Below are 19,552 nucleotides of genomic sequence, written 5' to 3' on the forward strand. Positions count from 1 at the left end.
TTTGGTTTTTGAAGTCAATATATAGATTGTAACAGATACTAGACTGCCTCTAATACCTCTGCATCATGCTAAGCATAACTTCAGTGCAAATGGTGCACAAAGCTGATTTGCCTTAGAAAAGCATTATAGCATTAGGGATAGAACTTGATCCTTTTATCCTTACTTCTCTGCCATGGAGAGTTTATTGGTTTGTTGCTTGTAGCTGCTGGTTAGTTCATTCTGAATACGCTGCACAAGTTCCTCATCAACAGCATACTGTATTGCATGCTGGATTACGTCCATCCACCAGGGGGAACCAGGATGAATCTATATACAAGAATGAATACAAAAAATGCATATGAGGAGAAGAGATAGAATAGAAATGGAATAATTAACTAAAGAAAACTATGAGAGAAAGAGAAACATAAGGGAAGAAAGAGAAATAGAAAAGGCAAGAAATAAATAAGGGAATGGATCAAGGCAGAATTGAAGAAAGGAGAGGTGAAACAATGAAGCAAGAGGAGAGACGGGAAGGGGATGAGGGAAGGAACAAAAAGGGGTTAAGAAGAGGAAGAAGAATAGATGAAAAGGGGAGATACTAAGTAGAATGACTCTATAAAGAATGACAGAAAGGAGAAACAATATGAAGGATGGAAAGAAGGGATTTTAAAAGTATGTTGAAAAGACATGGTGAATCAAAACACTACATATATCACACAGCAGTATCCTCTTGCCATGACTATGAAGGCCACTTGCTGAAGTACTGCCACAATGGCAAGTGCATCAGTACTCTTTTACACCATGCAACTGTTGTGTGACACATACCATTAGTTCTGTTATTGAGGACAACATCCATAACATTTATATAAACAATGTGCACATTTTGGCATACGAGAGCACAACAGACTGAGTGAGACAAACTTTGAAAGCGAGTAACAAAGAATAAGAAATTGAGAAACACAAAATAGAACAGTTAAAAGTATAACTTAAGAAAATTAAAGGGCTGGAGATACTTGCCTTTCTTTGAAGCTCGCGGATGTTCTGTAGCACAGGCTGCAATGCCTGATAGGCCTCAGAGACTTCTGCATTAGATTTACTCATGTAATGCTGTTTAAGCTGCTTCGCCTGCATACAAAATAAACTGTCTTACACTTCTGCACCCTATAGTTACACATCAAGAGTTTGAAAGACATATCCTTGACAAAAAAGCAGAAATGTAACTTTTCCGAATTTGTTATTAAAATATAGTTACTGCCAAATGCCCATTGCACTGGACGATGAAGCTAAGCATGGAAGCATAATCTATGTCTGAAGAGGGATCAGAAACAACTGAAAGCTGTGGAAAAAGGAATGTCCTTTTGTATAATCACCAAGAGATGAAGCAAAGCACTAATGTATGGGAAGTAAGTATATGCACGTTGTAAGTCTACCAGAGTGCGTATCTGCCAATGGCTTCTGTATAAAAGCACAATTCTATGCAAACAATAGATGTTAAGATCACTTAACCAGCAGCCGGAACCTTCCAATAAAGAATCAAACCAAGATTCTCTAAAAAGGAGAAAAAGAGGCAGGGCTGCAATAAAGAAACTTTGCGAAAAACATCCAAAAAATAAGTAATGTAAGAAATGGTTTAAATCCCTCTTCGAGATCAACTTCACTTAATAACTTGTTTTCCATACTACTGTTTTGACATTTAAATCAAATAAGGTAGTAACGGATTATTAGGCGTGGTTTCTCAAACAGCCAATTGTGCCACATTTATGAAAGTTACTATCTGGACAGGAGAATCATCAACTGTATTCAGACAAAACTCTTATAAATTATCTAACATGTACATCCCTCATATCTTCACATCTTTGCCGATTAAGTGAACAGAATTTTGTTGTTATTAAAACTTTATATGTACAAATACAAAACTATTCAATCACAAAAAGAAACTCAAATATGGAAAGGTCCTTGGTGAAGATTTTTTTCATCACAATGGTGAGGTCCTTAACTATGGAATCAAAATGTATGGATGAGAGGTCACCTCATCCATAATTTATCGTGTCATGCTTTATCCTCGGTGATACCCCACATCAGAGTAAGGTAATACTACTTCAGCAGACCTGACCAAAGTTGGGAGTTCTAAGGAATTATTTTCTTCAGGACAGTTGCAGGGATCCAGGTCTTACACTAAAAATACCTCATGGTATACCCAAAAATTTCTCTTTATTAATAGGTGCCCTTAGTATATATAAAAACAAAAACCTCAGGCATAAGGGTGTGTAATAAAGCACCACCTAACCACGTATGATTCATAGTCAATGGCTTTTACTCATCATACCGTCCACTTAAAACCCCTGACATAAGTCCATCAAGGTTTAAGTTTGCAACATATTTGTGTGGTATATAATACCAGACCCTATTCATAGAATTTCTTTGCGAGGTACTCCTCACCATCAATAAAAAATGAAAAAATAAAACATACAAGAGCATGTTACAGGCATTGGCTGATGATAAATATATTAAAACAATTAGCATATCCTAAAATAAAATTATAACAAACACTTAATGGTACCTCTTCTTCAAGTTGTCCATCTCGCAGTGTTGGGGGAATTCCTGGATGTTTTGCTGCAAGAAGTTCCATCAGATTATGTGTGGAATGAAGTCTCTAAATATGAGAAAAACACAAACCCACAGAAAGCATAAAATATAAAAGCATTCATTTTCAATAAGAAAAGGGGCATCAATGTATTTAATGAAGATAGCATTTATCGGATCGCTCACTCTTGGACTCTCTATTTTTCATTAGTTTCCAGATTGTTGGAAAAAAAGTTCAAAAACTATTTTTGGCTTTGTCATCTTTGGAAACTACTATGACTTCCAGCTAGCAAATGGTTGATAACCCATCCTTTACCCTTCTACCATCCCACAAGTTGTAATTCAAGGGCTGGGTATTCTGCTCCATTGGTTTGCAGACCTCTAACATAAGGAAACGTCAAATGGAAAATCCCAAGGGTGCAAACACAAGAGAACCGTCACCTAAGAACTATAAACATTTTGGTGGAAAACAAATAGTACCAAAGAACAACTTCAGACATAGACTGTACATAGCTAAAACATATTCACAAGCGCTTCTACCCCTAAGACAATATGACTATCTGTAAGAATTGGATCTCCTTCCAAGAAGTCCCCATGCACAAATAAAAACAGCTCTCCTCCTTTTACTTCTTTCGGCTCCCCATCCTTGTAAAAATGGAAAACATTCACTGGTATTTTTACAATTCTCCATTTCTATTATTTGTTATGTCTGCATTTGGTGAGTGCACAGAGCACCCCCATTAGCCACCCAGGATCACTGTACAGAGATGAGAAGGCTGTGCACTTCAGGTATTAAGAAGCTGAACTCCTGCAGGCACTAAGAAGCCTAAGAACCCTCTCATAGTCAACATAGTCAGTATTTCAACTTTTATCAAAACCCCACTCATTCAAAATTCCGTAATACTTTACTTATTACTGCATATACCCATAATTCTTTAAAACGATTCATTATTTCTACCAAATGTAAGACTTTTCAGCTCCGAAATGGGCAAAACAGATGGAATATTTCCCAAGCACTTCATAAAGATTCAGTATCCGTAAAGGCGTGCTATGTATTTTGTATCCACAAATTTGCCTTTTCAAATGTCTCTGTGTCTTTTTAGCAGCAACAGTTCATCTTTAGGAAGTGAAAAAATAATATACTAACTATGGCCATTTTCAGAAATTATCGGTTTGCACAAAGCTATGCAAATGTAGTGGTACATTTAAGTGTGTAGACCCCAACAGCAGTGCTGATTGCTGGGTCACTGAAATGGAGAGAAGTAGTAGAGTCTATTTAGCAAATCTATAAAGCAAATTGGAAGACATGTCCGCATTATAAGCACTACTCATCTTAGTTGCGTTTTACAAGACACATAAAAATGAGGAGTGCTTACCAACCTATTTTTAATTACAAGGACATTTTAAAAAAAGGAGTCTATTTGAGATTGTAGACAAACTACATATACCTCTGATATATCAGGTTTCTAAATCGCATTCTAAGATCAGAAAGTAATAAACAACTTTGTATCTCACATCAGATACCTATATGAATTTGTCATCTTAAGGCTTTATCAAAAAAAGCAAACAATTATCTTATTTCTTCAATCTGACATAGAAAAGACAAAGGACTAACAGCCCAAACATGTGGCCAGCCTGGGGAAACATGGATACAAATAAAAGCAATGTTAATTTCTCTAAAATGCAAGGCAAAAAATAACACACAAACAAAAAACAAAGAATATCATTTTGATTGGGACCCAAGTACTGCATGGGCGTTTTCACCAACAAAGAATCTTAAAGATTTATAGAGAAAAAAAGTCACAGGGAAAGTCTGGACAAGCTGGAATCTATGCCAATGATTTGAGTCGCCTAAAATATATTCAGGAACATAAACACAAGGGCTACTCATACCAAAAACGATAGAAGAAACATTTTAAAATAAATGAGTTAATGAAAAACGTTTAGAGCTACAATATTTGTGTTGATTAATGCACCAAATATGTAATTAATAGATGGTAATCTTTGCATCAGCAGGACTTCCTTCATTTACCTCAAGATTCCTGCTTGGGTCTGCTGGCAGTACACTAAAGCAGGCCCACTCCAGACTGAAAAGGGAATGTGAAACCTGGATATTGCCCAAGCGTAACTAGAGAACCAATGCATGTAACTTATGGCCATTCAAACGCTGCTCTCGATTTATTGACTATGGGAAGAGGATAGGAAAACAACATTGAATAGGTGTGATTCCTGCTGCAACGGTCCTAGAGAAACTTTTGAGCACCTGCACCACCAGACATTAGACCACCTAGGAAGAACTTCCCAGTCTTGCCTTACTTCCAAGCCAGACTAATGGCAGAATTAATTTCCCTTTTGTACCAGGATCTGGCACAGCAAGAACAGACTAGTGTATTCTACTGGAGAGACTGACTCTTCAACAATTATGGTTGCTTTCCAAAAACTGATCAAGAGCATACAATCATCCTGGTGGTATATGCAACAATGTGTATCCTGTACACTGACAGCCAAGAAGCCACGACAATGCAGCTTTTTCTGTCAATGGCATACATAGAGAGTGGAATATTAACAAACTGACTGGAAAGGCAAATTAATTAAACAATGTGCCACTTTCCATGTCACAAACAGCTACCTGTCCCTAAAAATGAATCCCATGTAGTAACTCCTATGTCAAATATTAATTGGAAATCATCAAACTACAGAATAGCTATCAATTAACCTGCAGAGAGTCGGTTTTGAGTTTTCCTTTATGTTCCTCAGATGAACGCAGCACCTCTCTATACAAGTCGACAGCCAGTAAATATTCACCTGAAGAATTGAAATAAGAAAAATAAGAAATATTACATCAGGTTGACCAACAAGAAAAATGATCATGACGTTAATACATGAATTAAGCTGATGTTCGCATAAATAATTACCTCATCCAAAGCATTAACAAGTTTTTAGGTCAAGGAAAGGTAAAGCGTGAAGAAAAACAAGATTACATACTAGGAACCTTAACCCGTTCGATGCTCATGAAGGAACCCAGCCGTCATGAGCCACGGGTGGCCTGTGCGCATGACGGCTGGATTCTGTTACGACCATGTCCGCGATTGGAATGTCCAGCACAGGGCTAGAATTCCTGCCACAGTCAAGGCGTTAAAGGGCAGTCATGGCTATAAACAAAACATACCACCTTTGCACCATTAAGTTAAATGAGAAAGGTTCTTCATAGAAGGACAAATGTTCTTCACACTGGACCAGTCTAACAATTAACTGCTCGCTTACCTGTATCGAATGTGTTATGGGCAGAGCCTGAAATACTGGGGTCTGGTTAGTAATTGATACTTGACTTTGACTTGAGCACATGGTTTGGGCAAGTCCTTTACCTTTATATTACATAACTGAAAAGTAGGTACCTAACTATCTCCCATTACAGCTTTTGCATGTTTTCTCCGACTTGTTCTGTGTAAAATGCGTCCTGACAGTTTATGGACCTCCTGTGTGCACTGAATAAAGCACTCTACCTAACAACCTGCTCTCACAATGCTATAAAACAAAACCATTGCATGAAACAAATACACCAGCACCTCTTTTCACTACTCCTCAAAAACAAAACATATCACGCACACCAAAACAAGATCTTCCAAGAGCAACACCTCATTACTTACCATCACAAAATACAAACATACACCCACCTTTCAACCACACAAAGGAACAAACACCAATGCCAAGCTTTCTCTCTTCCACCACATCTAACACAGGTAGTGCAACTCTCTTCCAAATGCCTCTCATCCATTGGACAATTTAGAACCTTACTACATGACCCACATGCTGCACCACAACCTCTGACTGATACACCTTCTGCCCTAAACACACGCAAACAATATAAGTGACCTGCCACAAACCCACACAACTTTGTTTCCCCATGTCTACTGCACAACGTTACACCACGAAAACAACACAGCACACCAACTCACTTTCAAACACCGTCTCCACCACCTACACATGCAGACCCATCAAAATGCCTTCTTAGCATGCTGGATGAGGTACATGATACAGAACAGCTACACGATTGCTATCCTAACACAGCTAATATGAGCACTAAAAACACACCTGCCACAAACCCACACAATACTAATCGCTCTTCTACAAAACAAAGTCTCTATCACTAAAGCCCATTCTCTAAACTGTCTACTAATAAATGCTCGATCCCTCTCTAAAAACAAACATCACATCTACGACCTTCTCACCGATGTAAAACCAGACATACTATTCGTAACTGAATCATGGTTGAGAATGATATGGCTCCAGTCCTGCATGAAGCCGTTCCTCTAGGCTATCACACGATCACCCAAAATCGTATAGGCAAAAAAGTAGGTGGTCTAGCTGGTGTGTTCAGGCAAACATTCCATCTCACGAAAGTTGACGACATCACCAGATGCAATCCTACACTGTCTTCCTCCTGTAACTTCCTGCTCCTTTACAGACCTCCACCTAGCAAGGCAACATTCCCAGACGCACTTCTAGACACAGTTTCAAACCTGATACCAATACACTCCAACCTATGCGTTCTGGGTAACCTCAACATTTGTTATGAAAAACCAAATTTGACCCATCCAAAACCAATAATCACTGACCTAGACACACTAAACCTGCATCAGATTCTCCAATACCCACACACATCGCTGGACATATCCTAGATGTCATGTTTGCTAATACCGAACTAGCTACCTTTCAAACTATAACTCCAGTCACATGGTCACACCACCACCTGCTTGCTTTCCAAAATAAAACAACACTAAGCGCCTCACCTAAAACTACCTTACACCCATCCACCTATTGACTGTGGAACAAACTCAATTTGGAACACTTAGAATCACAACTAACATCCAGTGCAAATCTGGAAACAATAAATTTTGTTAGAAAACTATATGAGTGGCTACAGGAAGCTTTTGACATCCTGACACCACTCAAAACTACATAACAGACCAAAAGAAAACAAGCGCCTTGGAGAAACATAGATAAAAGACATAAAAAAAAAAAACATACCAGGCTCAAAACAAATGCCAAACAAGACAAACTTCACCTACAGAAAATTAACAGATTATACAAGTCAGCTATCAAAAAAGCTAGGAAAAGGTACTATTCAGACAGAATTCAAAATGCTAAATGTGCAAATAAAGAATTCTATAAAATACTCAATGAATTTCGCAAACCATATTGCCTAGAAGGAACTAATCCTGTTACTCAAGATTTTACAGACAAACTGGCAAATCATTACACTGACAAAGCAGACACGTTGGACTCATACTTAAAACAGAGACTAAGTACTAGCACTAACCCTTTGACAAAACAACAATCCAAGAATACTAAAACCCAGCCTCTTTGTTCTTTCCAACACATGTTATGTTATGTTATGTTATATTGAGTTTATATAGCGCACGGCTACTCTGAAAGAGTGTCCCGGCGCTTTCCACAGGCAGCTCGGTGTAGAATAACACAACAAGGAACAACAGATACAAAGAAAGAAAAGAAAAACCCACCAGAAAAAGCCTAAAGATTAAAAAGCCTAAAGATTAAAAAGCCAGGTCTTCAGGCTCTTCCTGAACTGAAGCAGATTGGAGGTGCTGCGTAGCGCCAGCGGAAGCGAGTTCCACAACTGGGGAGCCTTGAAGCTGAAGGAGCGCCCCCCAGTGCGGGCCTTCCTCACACGCGGGACCACGGCATTAAAGAGAGATTCGGACCGCAGTGAGCGGGCTGGGCGATATAAGGCCAATCTTCGCTGCAGGTATCCCGCACCTAAACCAAACAATGCTTTGTGCATCAGCGTCAGGGATTTAAACATGATCCGCTTCCGGATAGGCAGCCAGTGAAGCGTATGCAGCAACCCAGCAGCTCGTGCACGCCTATGCAGGCCAAAAATGGCGCGGGCAGCAGAGTTTTGTGCCACCTGCAGGCGCTGGACCAGATAATCAGGAAGGCCAAGGAAAAGGGCGTTGGCGTAATCCAACCTGGATCCAATGAGCGCTTGCACAGTAATGCGCCTATGCTCCACAGACAGCAGTGGTAGAAACTTGCGGAGCATCTTCAGAATGCCGAAACAGGTGCCAGCCAGCCCAAGGACATGAGCTCTCAATGAAAGCTTATTGACCAGCTTGACACCAAGGTTTTTGGCGACCTGTGATGACTGTGCGGGAGGACACATGTCAGACGGCCACCATTGCCGCCATTCAGGGTCGGTGACACAGCCAAAGAATAAGACCTCCGACTTACTGGAGTTGGCCTTCAAACTGTTCCGCTGGAACCAGTCGAAGACCATTCCCAGACAGCCCCGAATACTCTCTCCATCAAATGCCTGGTCTTTACCGCATGTGAAGAGGAGTTGCGTGTCGTCGGCGTAGGACACGATCTGGGCCCCATAGGCCTCCACCGCAGCCGCCAAAGGGGACATGAAGATGTTAAACAACGACGGGCTCAACACAGAACCCTGTGGAACCCCGACTCCCAATGGCGGCATCTCGGCGGAGCTCTGGGAAACCCAGATCGTCTGGCGGCGGCCTTCAAGAAAAGATGTAAACCATTTGAACACCGTCCCCCTAATGCCGATGTCATAAAGCCTGGCAAGAAGCATCTCATGGGGGACGGTGTCAAAGGCCGCCGACAGGTCCAACATGACTAACATGGCCTTGCCGCCCACATCCAAGGTCTCCCTGATGATCTCCGAGACCTCCAACAACGCCGTTTCCGTGCTGAAATTAGGACGGAATCCGGATTGGGATGGATGGAGCAGATTGTTGGCTTCCAAAAAGCTCGACAAGACGCCATGGACATGTTTCTCTGTGATCTTGGCCAGAGCCGGGAGAAGTGAAATTGGCCTATAATTGGCCAGAACCTCGGCATCAAGACCAGGCTTTTTCAGGAGGGGGATTACCATCGCCTTTTTCCAGGTGCGTGGGACACTCCCCTCCCTCAAGGAGGCATTGAGGATAGGGTTGACCAGGGGGTTCACCACCGCCGCCATCCCGGCCAAAAATTTGGCAGGGCAGGGGTCTAGCGGCGAGCCTGATTTAAGACTGGCCAACAGCACCCGGGACGCATCGCTGGAAACAGCTGGAAAGTCTGACAGCACAGCAACAGGCATGGACGGTAACCCATGTCCCTCCCCGGGGCCGCAGCAACCCTCCTCCGAGCTCTCCAAGAAGGAGGCCTGAATCGCCTTGATCTTGTTGGTAAAAAAACTGGCGAGATCACACGCCCACGCATCCGATGATACTGGCGGGGGTGAATGGGAGCTAGGGGTCGTGAACTCCTTCACAATGGTGAAGATCTCCTTACAGGAGTTCGCCGACGCCTCAATCCTCCTAGCAAGATATTCTTTCTTAGCACCTAGGATGTCTCGGTGATATGCCTTCACAACCGCCCTATAGGCAATTTTAGCCTCCCCGTCGTACTGAAGGCGCCAGGCCCGCTCAGCAACCGTACATTGGCTGCGAGCCACACGCAGCGCCTCCGTGAACCACAGCGCAGATTGCCGTATTACCGTGGAGCGGGGGGCTGCCTTAGGGGCAAGATCCTCCAACCTTTCAGCTGCAGAGCCTCAGTGTCTCTTTCCAGGTCCCCCGAGAGGTGGCAGGGATGTTCCGTGAGCGCCTGCTCCAACATATCAGGCGTCACTCTGTGCAACGCTCTCGAGGCTGGTCTAGGCAGCGTGGGGGCGCTGCTGTCCGGCCGCCCATTCTCCAGCACGGAGAACCTAATCAGCCTATGGTCCGTCCAGAGCACCGGCAGGGTTTCGATATCAGCAATCGGGACTGACGAAAACACTTGATCGAGGGTGTGCCCTTTCTCATGTGTAGGACCCGACACAAACGGTGCGAGGCCCAACGGGGATGTAATGTCCAGCAGTTTAATAGCATCCGGGTCATCTATCACGTCAAGGTGGACATTGAAGTCGCCTGCTACCACACAATGCTGTGTAGATAGCACCAACTAGGAGATAGCTATCTGCAAGTCCTCCAAGAAAGAGCCCATGGGGCCTGGTGGCCTGTAAACCAGCAGCCCCTTAAACGCTTGGCCCGGGGATAATCTAAGTGTAAAGGCAAGAAACTCAGAGCCCCCGATGGGATTCAAGGGGAGAACCGAGCAGGAGACGTTCTTCTTCACCACCACAGCTACTCCGCCATCCCTTCCCTTAGCTCTGTCCTGCCGGAAAATGTTATACGCCGGTGGAATGGCAGAGAAAATGTCCGGATTGGACGCCTCTCCCAACCAGGTTTCGGTCAGAAGAAGACATAGGGGATTTTCCCTAACAAGGAGATCATGTATGTGCTGGGCACCTCGTATTGAGCAGCAGGCATAGATGTCACATCTCACATCTCACACGATGAATTTATGGACCTCGTCAAAGCAAGCAGGCCTACCGGCAGCCCTTCTGACCAGTGTCCACCACAAACCTTCAAGAGAATTCTTTTAAAAACCTCTGCTGCCACTCCAGCAAGAAGAATCATCAATGATCCTTTAACTACCAGAATATTTCCAGAAGAACTCAAAACGTCATACATACGCCCTTTACTGAAGAAAGCAAATTTGGACCCGCTGAACCCTGACAACTACAGACCCATTACAAATGGACCTTTCCTGGGCAAACTGATAGAAAGAGCAGGGTTCACCCAGATGTCACAATTCATTTAAGAGAATGAGATACTTTCAGACTTCCAAACAGGTTTCTGTCCGGGAAGAGGCACAGAATCTGCCCTCTTTGCCGTCTGGGTTGACCTGAAGAAGACAGTAGACCACAACGGGGTTGCTGTGCTTCTCCTCTTGGACCTCTTGCCTGCCTTTGACACTGTGGACTATGACAATCTGAAACAAAGACTATGAAGCCGGCATAGAGGGGACTGCTCTAGACTGGATCACGTCCTACCTTCGAAACAGATCTAATATCATCCATACCCCACCTTTCTCATCCCATCCATACTCCACAAAAGCAGGGGTCCCTCAAGGCTCTATCATCTTGCCCATGCTTTTCAACATCTACATGAAGTCATTACCGGTACTGATCAATCAATTTCACCTCACATGCTATAACTATGCAGATGACACACAAATACTCCTTCAACTGGAATGCGCCAAAGACATTGGAAACTCCCCAATTTTCAGTTGTCTCAGAGCCATGGATCAGTGGAAGACTTGGAGCCACCTCAAACTGAATGCTTCCAAAACGGAAATACTCACGTGTGGCGATTGGAAATATTATGACCCGCTTGCTGCCTGGCCTGATTAACTGGGATCACCACCTAAAGTATTGAAGGAAGTAAGAAACCTTGGAATGACAATGGACTCCGAACTATCGATGAATGCCCAAGTGGACACACTAGCAAGATCAAGCTTTGTCCCTTTAAAAACGCTGCGACAAATCTTCTCTCATTTGGGATTTCCACACAAGGTCCTATCTACCATCTCCCTTGTTCTGTCCAAACTCAATTACGCCAATCCCCTCTACCACAGATCACCTTTAACGACCATGAAAAGAATACAATGGATTAAAAAAACAGCTGCCAAACTACTCTTGCATATCAAACCGCAAGACCACATCTCACCTGCCTTGAAAGCCCTGCATTGGTTACCGGTTGCCAGAAGATTCACGTTCAAGCTGCTTTGTATCACCCACAAAGCAATACATGGAATGGGACCACTCTTAATCAGGAATAAAATCACCAAAGACATTCAATAAAGGAACCTCCGCTCTAAAATGGCATCTCGCTTCAAAATCCCAAGAAACATGAAAAAAAACATGAGTGGCACATCCTTCTCAGTCCAAGCAGCCAAACTTGGGAACTCTTTACGCCCCAACGTAATATCCATGGACAGCCACCTTATCTTCAGAAAACTGCTCAAGAATTGGCTCTTCCCCACATAAGCACCATACACAAACAGAAATTTACAGCATATCCTTCTGTATATAATCATTTATTTTTTACTATAGATATGTACCTATCTTTGTGTATTGCTTTGTATTAACATGTAGAATAATTATGTAATGAAAACCGGAGTTTATCCGGTGCATCTTTGGTCTACATGTACCTCTTCCATTGTGCATCTATGTACCTTCCATGTACTTGGATCTGTGTGTTTGTTACTTTGCTCCTGAAAAGCACATCCAATGCACTACCCTATTTCTCATCCTGTACCTCTATCAATATCTTTAATCTACATTTACCTACCCCCTTTATGCATCTATATACTTTCAATGTACTTATGGATCTATATATTTATCACTTTCTTCTAATTCAGCATATCCAATGCACTACCCTATTTTTCACCCTATACTTCTCTCAATATATCCTCTACACCTACTCTCTCATTTATCCCAAACCCCATACCACTACTATGATCCCCAAAATAACCCTTTCTGGACTCTCCCTTACTCTAACCTTCCTTGCATCATCTGACACCTCTTTTATTATACCGATAACCCAAATTTCTGACTTATCTCAAACGTCTTTCTACTACTTGTTCCAATTCACTACCCTACTTCTCACCCTATACATCCATCAATATATCCTCTACACTTTCTCTCATTTATCCCAAACCCCATACCACTAATATGATCCCCAAAATAACCCTTTCTGGGGGCGTGGCCAGCAAAATGGCCGGATAAGCTGTGCCTCTAGTGAGCTCCGCCGAGCTTGTACCAATCCGTCTTTAAAACACGTTCAAGGACCCCATAGAGATGATCCAGGACATGCTGAAGGTCCCGAGCGGCTGGGGGAAACATCGATAACCTGATCGCCACAGAGGAGTGAGGGACAACGAAGCACTGCCCTAGATAGCGGTGAACGCGGCCTGGCTGCCAAGATGGCGGCGCCCTGAGACCCGGAGCGAGGGGTCCGGCCCAGCGGGATCGGGACGCCGACGGGATCGCCTAGGGGGGGCTCCAAGGCCTGCCGGAGTCTGGAGCGGACGGCCAATCCTCCTCCCCCCTCTCCCCTGAACACCCTCCCCAGTCCTGGGCTCCGCCGAGCGGGGCCCCCGAGGCTGAGTCCATTACAGAGAGCCGGCTCCTGGGACGGCAAACAACTACAGAGAGCCGGGACAGGAGTGCCCGGGCCAGCGAGGGTGCACGGATCCGGGGCCCGCCTGACCGCCTTGATACACTCTGCAGGAACCGGACGACCGGAGTGGCGGGAACTGCTGCGACGAGACCTTGTGAGGTGAGGCCTGGCCGGGAGGACAGCGGGGCCCTGGTGCAAAGTCCCTGCCGCCTTGGAATTGCGGGGAGGCCCCCGTACCGGGGAGCCTGATCGTGGGAAACCTGACTGGCAGCAGGACTCTGGGGAGATTGTCCCAGTGGGGGTATGGGGCCGGAAAGCACATCCCCGGACCGCGGATGATAAAATAGTGCCTCTTCCCCCCCTGACTGCTGACACCGGGCACACCAGGGACATGCCGGCAGCATCTTTAGGCGCCGCCACCGGGCATTGGCCGCCACGGGGAGATAGCGAAGCCATAAGGGGAGGCCAGACGCGTCCGCCTCGCTCCTCCCCCGCTGACAGGAGGGACGCAAGAACAGGACCCCTTGCCTAGGCGGGAATCGACCAGACGGGCACGCGTCGACCCGCTGCTGCGGCCGGCCCCTCTGGACGCGAGGGCCTGGTGGTGGGTCGCCCCAGCTGAACCTACTGGCACACCGGAATCAAACAGCAGCCAGGTGGACACGACATGGGGAAAAGGGAGATGGCCGCTCGGGCCCCGAAGCAGGGCACCCTGGACCGATATGCGACGACCCCTCCTGCCACGGAGTCAGCAGTCCCAGGACCGCGCTCGGACACGGCGCTCCTGATGGACGCCATTCAGGCGTCGCAAGACGACATAAAAGCGTCCAGGGCTGCCCTGGAAGTCAAGATTGGCGAAGGTGGATCGGAAGTTACACTACTGCGGCAGGACTTCCGCAATTTCACGGAGAGGGTGACCACGGCTGAGACCAGGCTGGGGGAAGCAGAGGATACGCTCACCACGCTAAGAAACATGGCGGATCTTCAGGCGTCGCATAAACAACTCCAATGGAAGGTAGACGACGCAAAAAATAGAGCGCAACGCAACAACCTGCGTTTTGTGGGCTTTAGGGAAGGACTTGAGGAGACCAACACAGCGGCCTTCCTCCATACTTGGCTGAAAAGGACCTTCCCGACGGCGCGCTTCTCCAGCTGCTTTATTGTAGAGAGGGCACACAGGGCGCTGCTGGCCAAACCTCCGGAGGGAGCGAGACCCCGACCGATAATTGCCCGTTTCTTGAACTTTGCAGATCGTGACCTCATTCTGCGGGAAGCGAGGAAAATGGGTGAAATACGCTTTGAGAATGCGGTAATCATGATCTTCCCGGACTACAGCCAAGAAGTCCAGAAACAGAGACGATCCTTTGACTCAGTGAAGGCAAAGCTGCGGGACTTAAAAATACAATAGATGCTGCTCTTCCCTGCAAAGTTAAAGGTCATATACGAGGACAAAACACAATTCAACACAGACAAACACAGACAACATCACTCTACAAAACAACCCAGGGCGACCCTCACAAAGGAAACTTTGGAACTCACTGGATATCTACTTTAAAACCCATAAACCTCCACGAGTCATCCTGCTTTTCACACTTTACCATAGCTTCCGGGTGCCGAACATACTTTACCATAGATTAAATAGCACGTTACCCCTGACATGAACTGCTAAGCCACATCGTGGTGTCCCTTCCCTTCTTACCTCCTCCCCATCTTCACGAGTATTTCCTCTGCTCTCTCTTTTCTACTCTCTTCTCCTTCCCCCTATCTCGTTCTATCCTCTTTTCCCCTTCCTATCGATCTCTATCCTCTTAGGAGCCCATCCCAGAAAGGCTTCATGGTTGAATGTCATATAACCCTCGAGAACGTCCCGAACGACATGAACACCATCGTGGGACCTAATGCCTTTCTCTGCTAATTCACGTCATATGCTCTTTATTTGAACGATGTATAGGTACATGCACTGGTTATTTGCAACTTCTGATGTGTATGTTATACAACCCTGAAATTTCCAATAAAAACTTTTGAAAAAAAAAAAAAAAAACACAATTTTATACGCACCCCGACGATGCATGGCAGTGGCTGGAGGAGAGGCCTCCACAACGCGCACCGGGGGGGGGGGAGCGACGAGAGGCGTGGGACAGGCCGCGGCCCATGGAGGCCTCCTGGGGATTCCCGAAGTCTCAGAGATCTAGGGGCTCGGGGGCACGCATTAGGCTGACGGCTACCCCATATCCACAATCGACTCAGAACGCCAGCCAACGACGACGGTCGGCCTCGCCCGAGAACCAGAGTGATGCGGGGTCCAGGTTTCGCTGCCTGGAGAGGACCACACACTCAGAAGAAGAGGAAGAAAGGATCGGTAACGAATCTGAGGAAGAGGACAGCGAAACACAGTCTTTGCACCCACTGGTGGCAGTGATCCGAGAAATGGAACAAGACGCTCCAGGAGAGAAGACGACCTCACAAGACGCGGTCCAGGACTCACATTCGTGATTAAGGGACACGGCGGACGAGAAGTTTCCGGCTCGGCTGCAGTGCAACGCAAGTGTATATGCCCCTTACAAACTTTCATATTATACCTAGATTGATGTGTATTGTTTTACTATATGTAACTCTGGCGGAAGGGAGTTTTGTCTGCGCTTGGACTACTGTCCGAGAGCTGGGGTGCTAGGGGATCTGAGGGGTGGGCGATAGACCTTCTCTGCCTAATAGTCCCTGACGATGTTGGAACCAAAGACTGGGCTGGAGGGAAGGGGAGGTGGGGGGAGGCCGCAGTTTCATGGTTGGGGGTTCACGGTGGACTTTGGGGGGGATGGGAGAGGGGGGGGGGAGTTGAAGGGAGGTATATTGGTTAAGCATGGCATGATGAGCATACACGCACACAACTGGACAGCCCTACGTGCAGGACAATGGCCGCGATTATCCCGTAATGCATGCCACAAGAAGAGATAGCCTAACGGAGGTCACTGAATCTTTAGAGGAGCTCCAGGTACTCACCTGGAATGTTAATGGCCTTAGCTGTAAGGTCAAGCGAGGTTTGGTGAATAATTATGTGAAGAGAACTGGTGCAGAGTTTTTATATTGTTACAGGAAACACATCTAAAGGGTACAAATTGCGCCTTTTTGGCAAGAGGGCGATACAGAGTACTAGCACCTGCAGGATTCACATCTGGCTCAAGGGGGGTTGCAGTCCCGATTAAGAAATCTCCCCCTATGCATGTAGCACAGACCTGGATAGACCCGCAGGGGACATATATGGGGGGTAAGAGGACGCTGGAAGAGGAAGGAATACACGTTCATATCGGCATACGCCCCGCCCAAATTACAGGCAGCCACGCTTAGGGGGGTTACGGACATACTCCACAACACATCTGACACAATCCAAGTCCTGGGAGGGGACTTCAATGGCGTAATGGACGTGGGGACGGACAGGACAGGGATAGGCCAACTGGTCCGACTTTACTAGCCACCACTATGGGAACAGTAGGCTTGGTGGATACCTGGAGGTGGCTACACCCAGGAAGTAGGGAATACTCCTTCTCGGGGGCACTTAAAGTGTACTCCCGCCTTGACTATATCTTCATGGCTAGGCAGGCATTGTGCATCACGGATGTGGCGGAATACCGGGCTCGAGGTATCTCAGACCACTCACCGTTGTTGCTCCGGGTGGGAGGAAAGAAAGTAAATCGACCTAAGGTATTGCGATTGACGGCCTGGGACCTCCAAAATGCAGACATACTAAAAGGCCTACAGGCGGACCTGAAGGTTTGCATAGCAGAAAATGAGGGAACAGTGGCCTCCAGAGTGACGTTATGGGAAGCACTAAAAGTGGTAATGCGAGATAGGGCGCACAATCGGCTGGCGGAAGATAAGAAAAAAGCACAGGCAGAGGTATTGGACTTAGAGGCCCGGAATCTGGCCCTAGAGAAAGAGCACTTGACCACAAGGGATCCTGGAATTCGTCGTCAACTGTCGGACGGGCGGGTCCAATATAAACACTTAGTAACGAGTGAGGCGAAGGCACAGGCCTTGGCGACCCTGCATCGACTATACAATGTGGGGGACAGGTCCAGGAGGCTCCTGGCATGCCTGAGCAAGAAAGAGAGAGATGCGCGGTGGGTGGACAGGGTGAAAGACGGTGGGGGAAACTGGGCCCAAACAGATGATCAGATAGCCAACGCTTTTGCAGACTACTATGGGGCCTTTTATGAGGCAAGGGCACTGGGGACGAGGGAAGATGCCCTACAATACATGGCGCATATAGATCTCCCGGCACTAGAAGGCACAGTTTGACGCGGTACACTGGCCCTTTTTGGAGGGAGTGCTAGACCGCTTCGGTTTTGGACCCAAATTTAGAAAGATGGTAGGCCTCTTATATACCGATCCCAGGGCGCGAGTCCAGGTTAATGGCAAGTTGTCAAGGGAATTTCCTATACGAAGCGGCACCAGACAGGGTTTCCCCCTGTCCCCACTGCTGTTCGCCCTCTCCATAGAGGTCATGGCATGTGCAATCCGGCAGAACGAGAGCATTAGTGGCTTCAGCGTGCGATTGTCAGACACGTCTACAGAGAAGCTTTCCCTGTATGCGGACGACGTTCTGCTGTATGTTACGAAACCGGAGACTACAATACCGGCGCTGTTCTCAGAGCTAGAGCGATATGGGTCACATGCGGGCTACCAGATCAACTGGCGTAAGTCCATCTTGTCTGATCCCCGTCGACGGGAAGGGGGTCCGTGCTTCCAGAACGTCTGATAAAGACGACTGAGAGGTTTACCTATCTCGGGTATTCATTACGATTGATAGGGAGCTATCCTTTGAAAGGAATATTCGCCGCATCTTGCGCAACTTTACTGCAGATGCAACACGATGGAAACTGCTTCCCCTGACGCTCCTCGGTCGGGCGGCAATGTTCAAGATGATTACGTTGCCCAGGTTTCTGTATGCGTTCCAGAATGAATACTTTCCCTTACGAGGCGGGGTGTTCAGGGCTATCCATGCGGAACTTCGAACCTTTCTCTGGATGGGGAAGAAGCCTAGAGTGGCGCTCTCGACGTTGCAAAGACACAAATATAATGGGGGGATTTCTTTGCCCGACTTGGAGGCCTATTACTGGGCAGAGCACCTGATAGCTATTAATTAATGGCTGCACGCCCCAGCCGCCCATCCCACCTTTGCATTAGAAAGACACACTTTCGATACACACACATACTTGCATTATTTATACGGAGGCAAGGGTAGGGTTAGACTACTGCCAGCAACGAGGCTTACAGTAGAGATTTGGGTGAGGGTGACGAGAGCGATAGGATGGGAACGCAAACTAACAAAACAAACCCCATTATGGAAATGCGCCTGGCTACAGGAACTTAATAAGTTGAAGGGATTTCGAGGTTGGGATGATATAGGCCTGTCGACCCTAGGGGACGTAATGAAAAATGGAACACTACAGTTGTTTCCAGCGCTACGCAAGGAATATGGACTACATCACACACAATATTTCAAATATATGCAATTCCGACACGCGTGGAGGGCTGAGGCGGCATTCACAGAGGCACTCCCAGAATATGCTCCTCTGGAGGGTCACCTCCTGCAGGAAAGAATAGACGCCAAGGCAGTGTCGCTTACTTACAAAACGATAATGAATATTAAGCCAGATAGACTGGGTAACCTAAGGACTACATGGGAGCAAGACGTGGGTGAAATGGACGAAGTGGACTGGGGCACTGTCCTCATGCATCCCAGGGCAGGTAGCGATTAAATCACGCTTACAACTTAATGTCCTTCATAGGACCTACTTTGATAGAGCACGCCTATACAAGATTGGGAGAATAACAGACCCAGGCTGTCTAAGGTACGGTACTGCTATAGGGGATTTCTACCATACTCTCTGGACATACTCTCTGGACATGCCCTAATATCCAACTCTTCTGGGGGGTGGTCCTGACAGAGCTGGGAGAGG

At 46.3% G+C, this 19,552-nt stretch overlaps 1 protein-coding gene across 1 annotated transcript in view; it reads right to left on the bottom strand.

The window, feature by feature from the left end:
• SHPRH (SNF2 histone linker PHD RING helicase) overlaps positions 1-19,552 on the bottom strand; it is an 884,400-nt gene that overhangs the window by 363,901 nt on the left and 500,947 nt on the right. Inside the window, exons 15-18 of the mRNA XM_078648685.1 lie at positions 5,279-5,367; positions 2,540-2,632; positions 997-1,104; positions 164-306 (exon numbers count right to left, since the gene is read on the bottom strand). Of these exons, the coding sequence (XP_078504811.1) occupies positions 164-306; positions 997-1,104; positions 2,540-2,632; positions 5,279-5,367 (433 nt within the window). The remainder of the gene's footprint in view (positions 1-163; positions 307-996; positions 1,105-2,539; positions 2,633-5,278; positions 5,368-19,552) is intronic.

The sequence above is a fragment of the Lissotriton helveticus genome, chromosome 6 (assembly GCF_964261635.1).
Source record: "Lissotriton helveticus chromosome 6, aLisHel1.1, whole genome shotgun sequence".
Taxonomy (NCBI): Eukaryota; Metazoa; Chordata; class Amphibia; order Caudata; family Salamandridae; genus Lissotriton; species Lissotriton helveticus.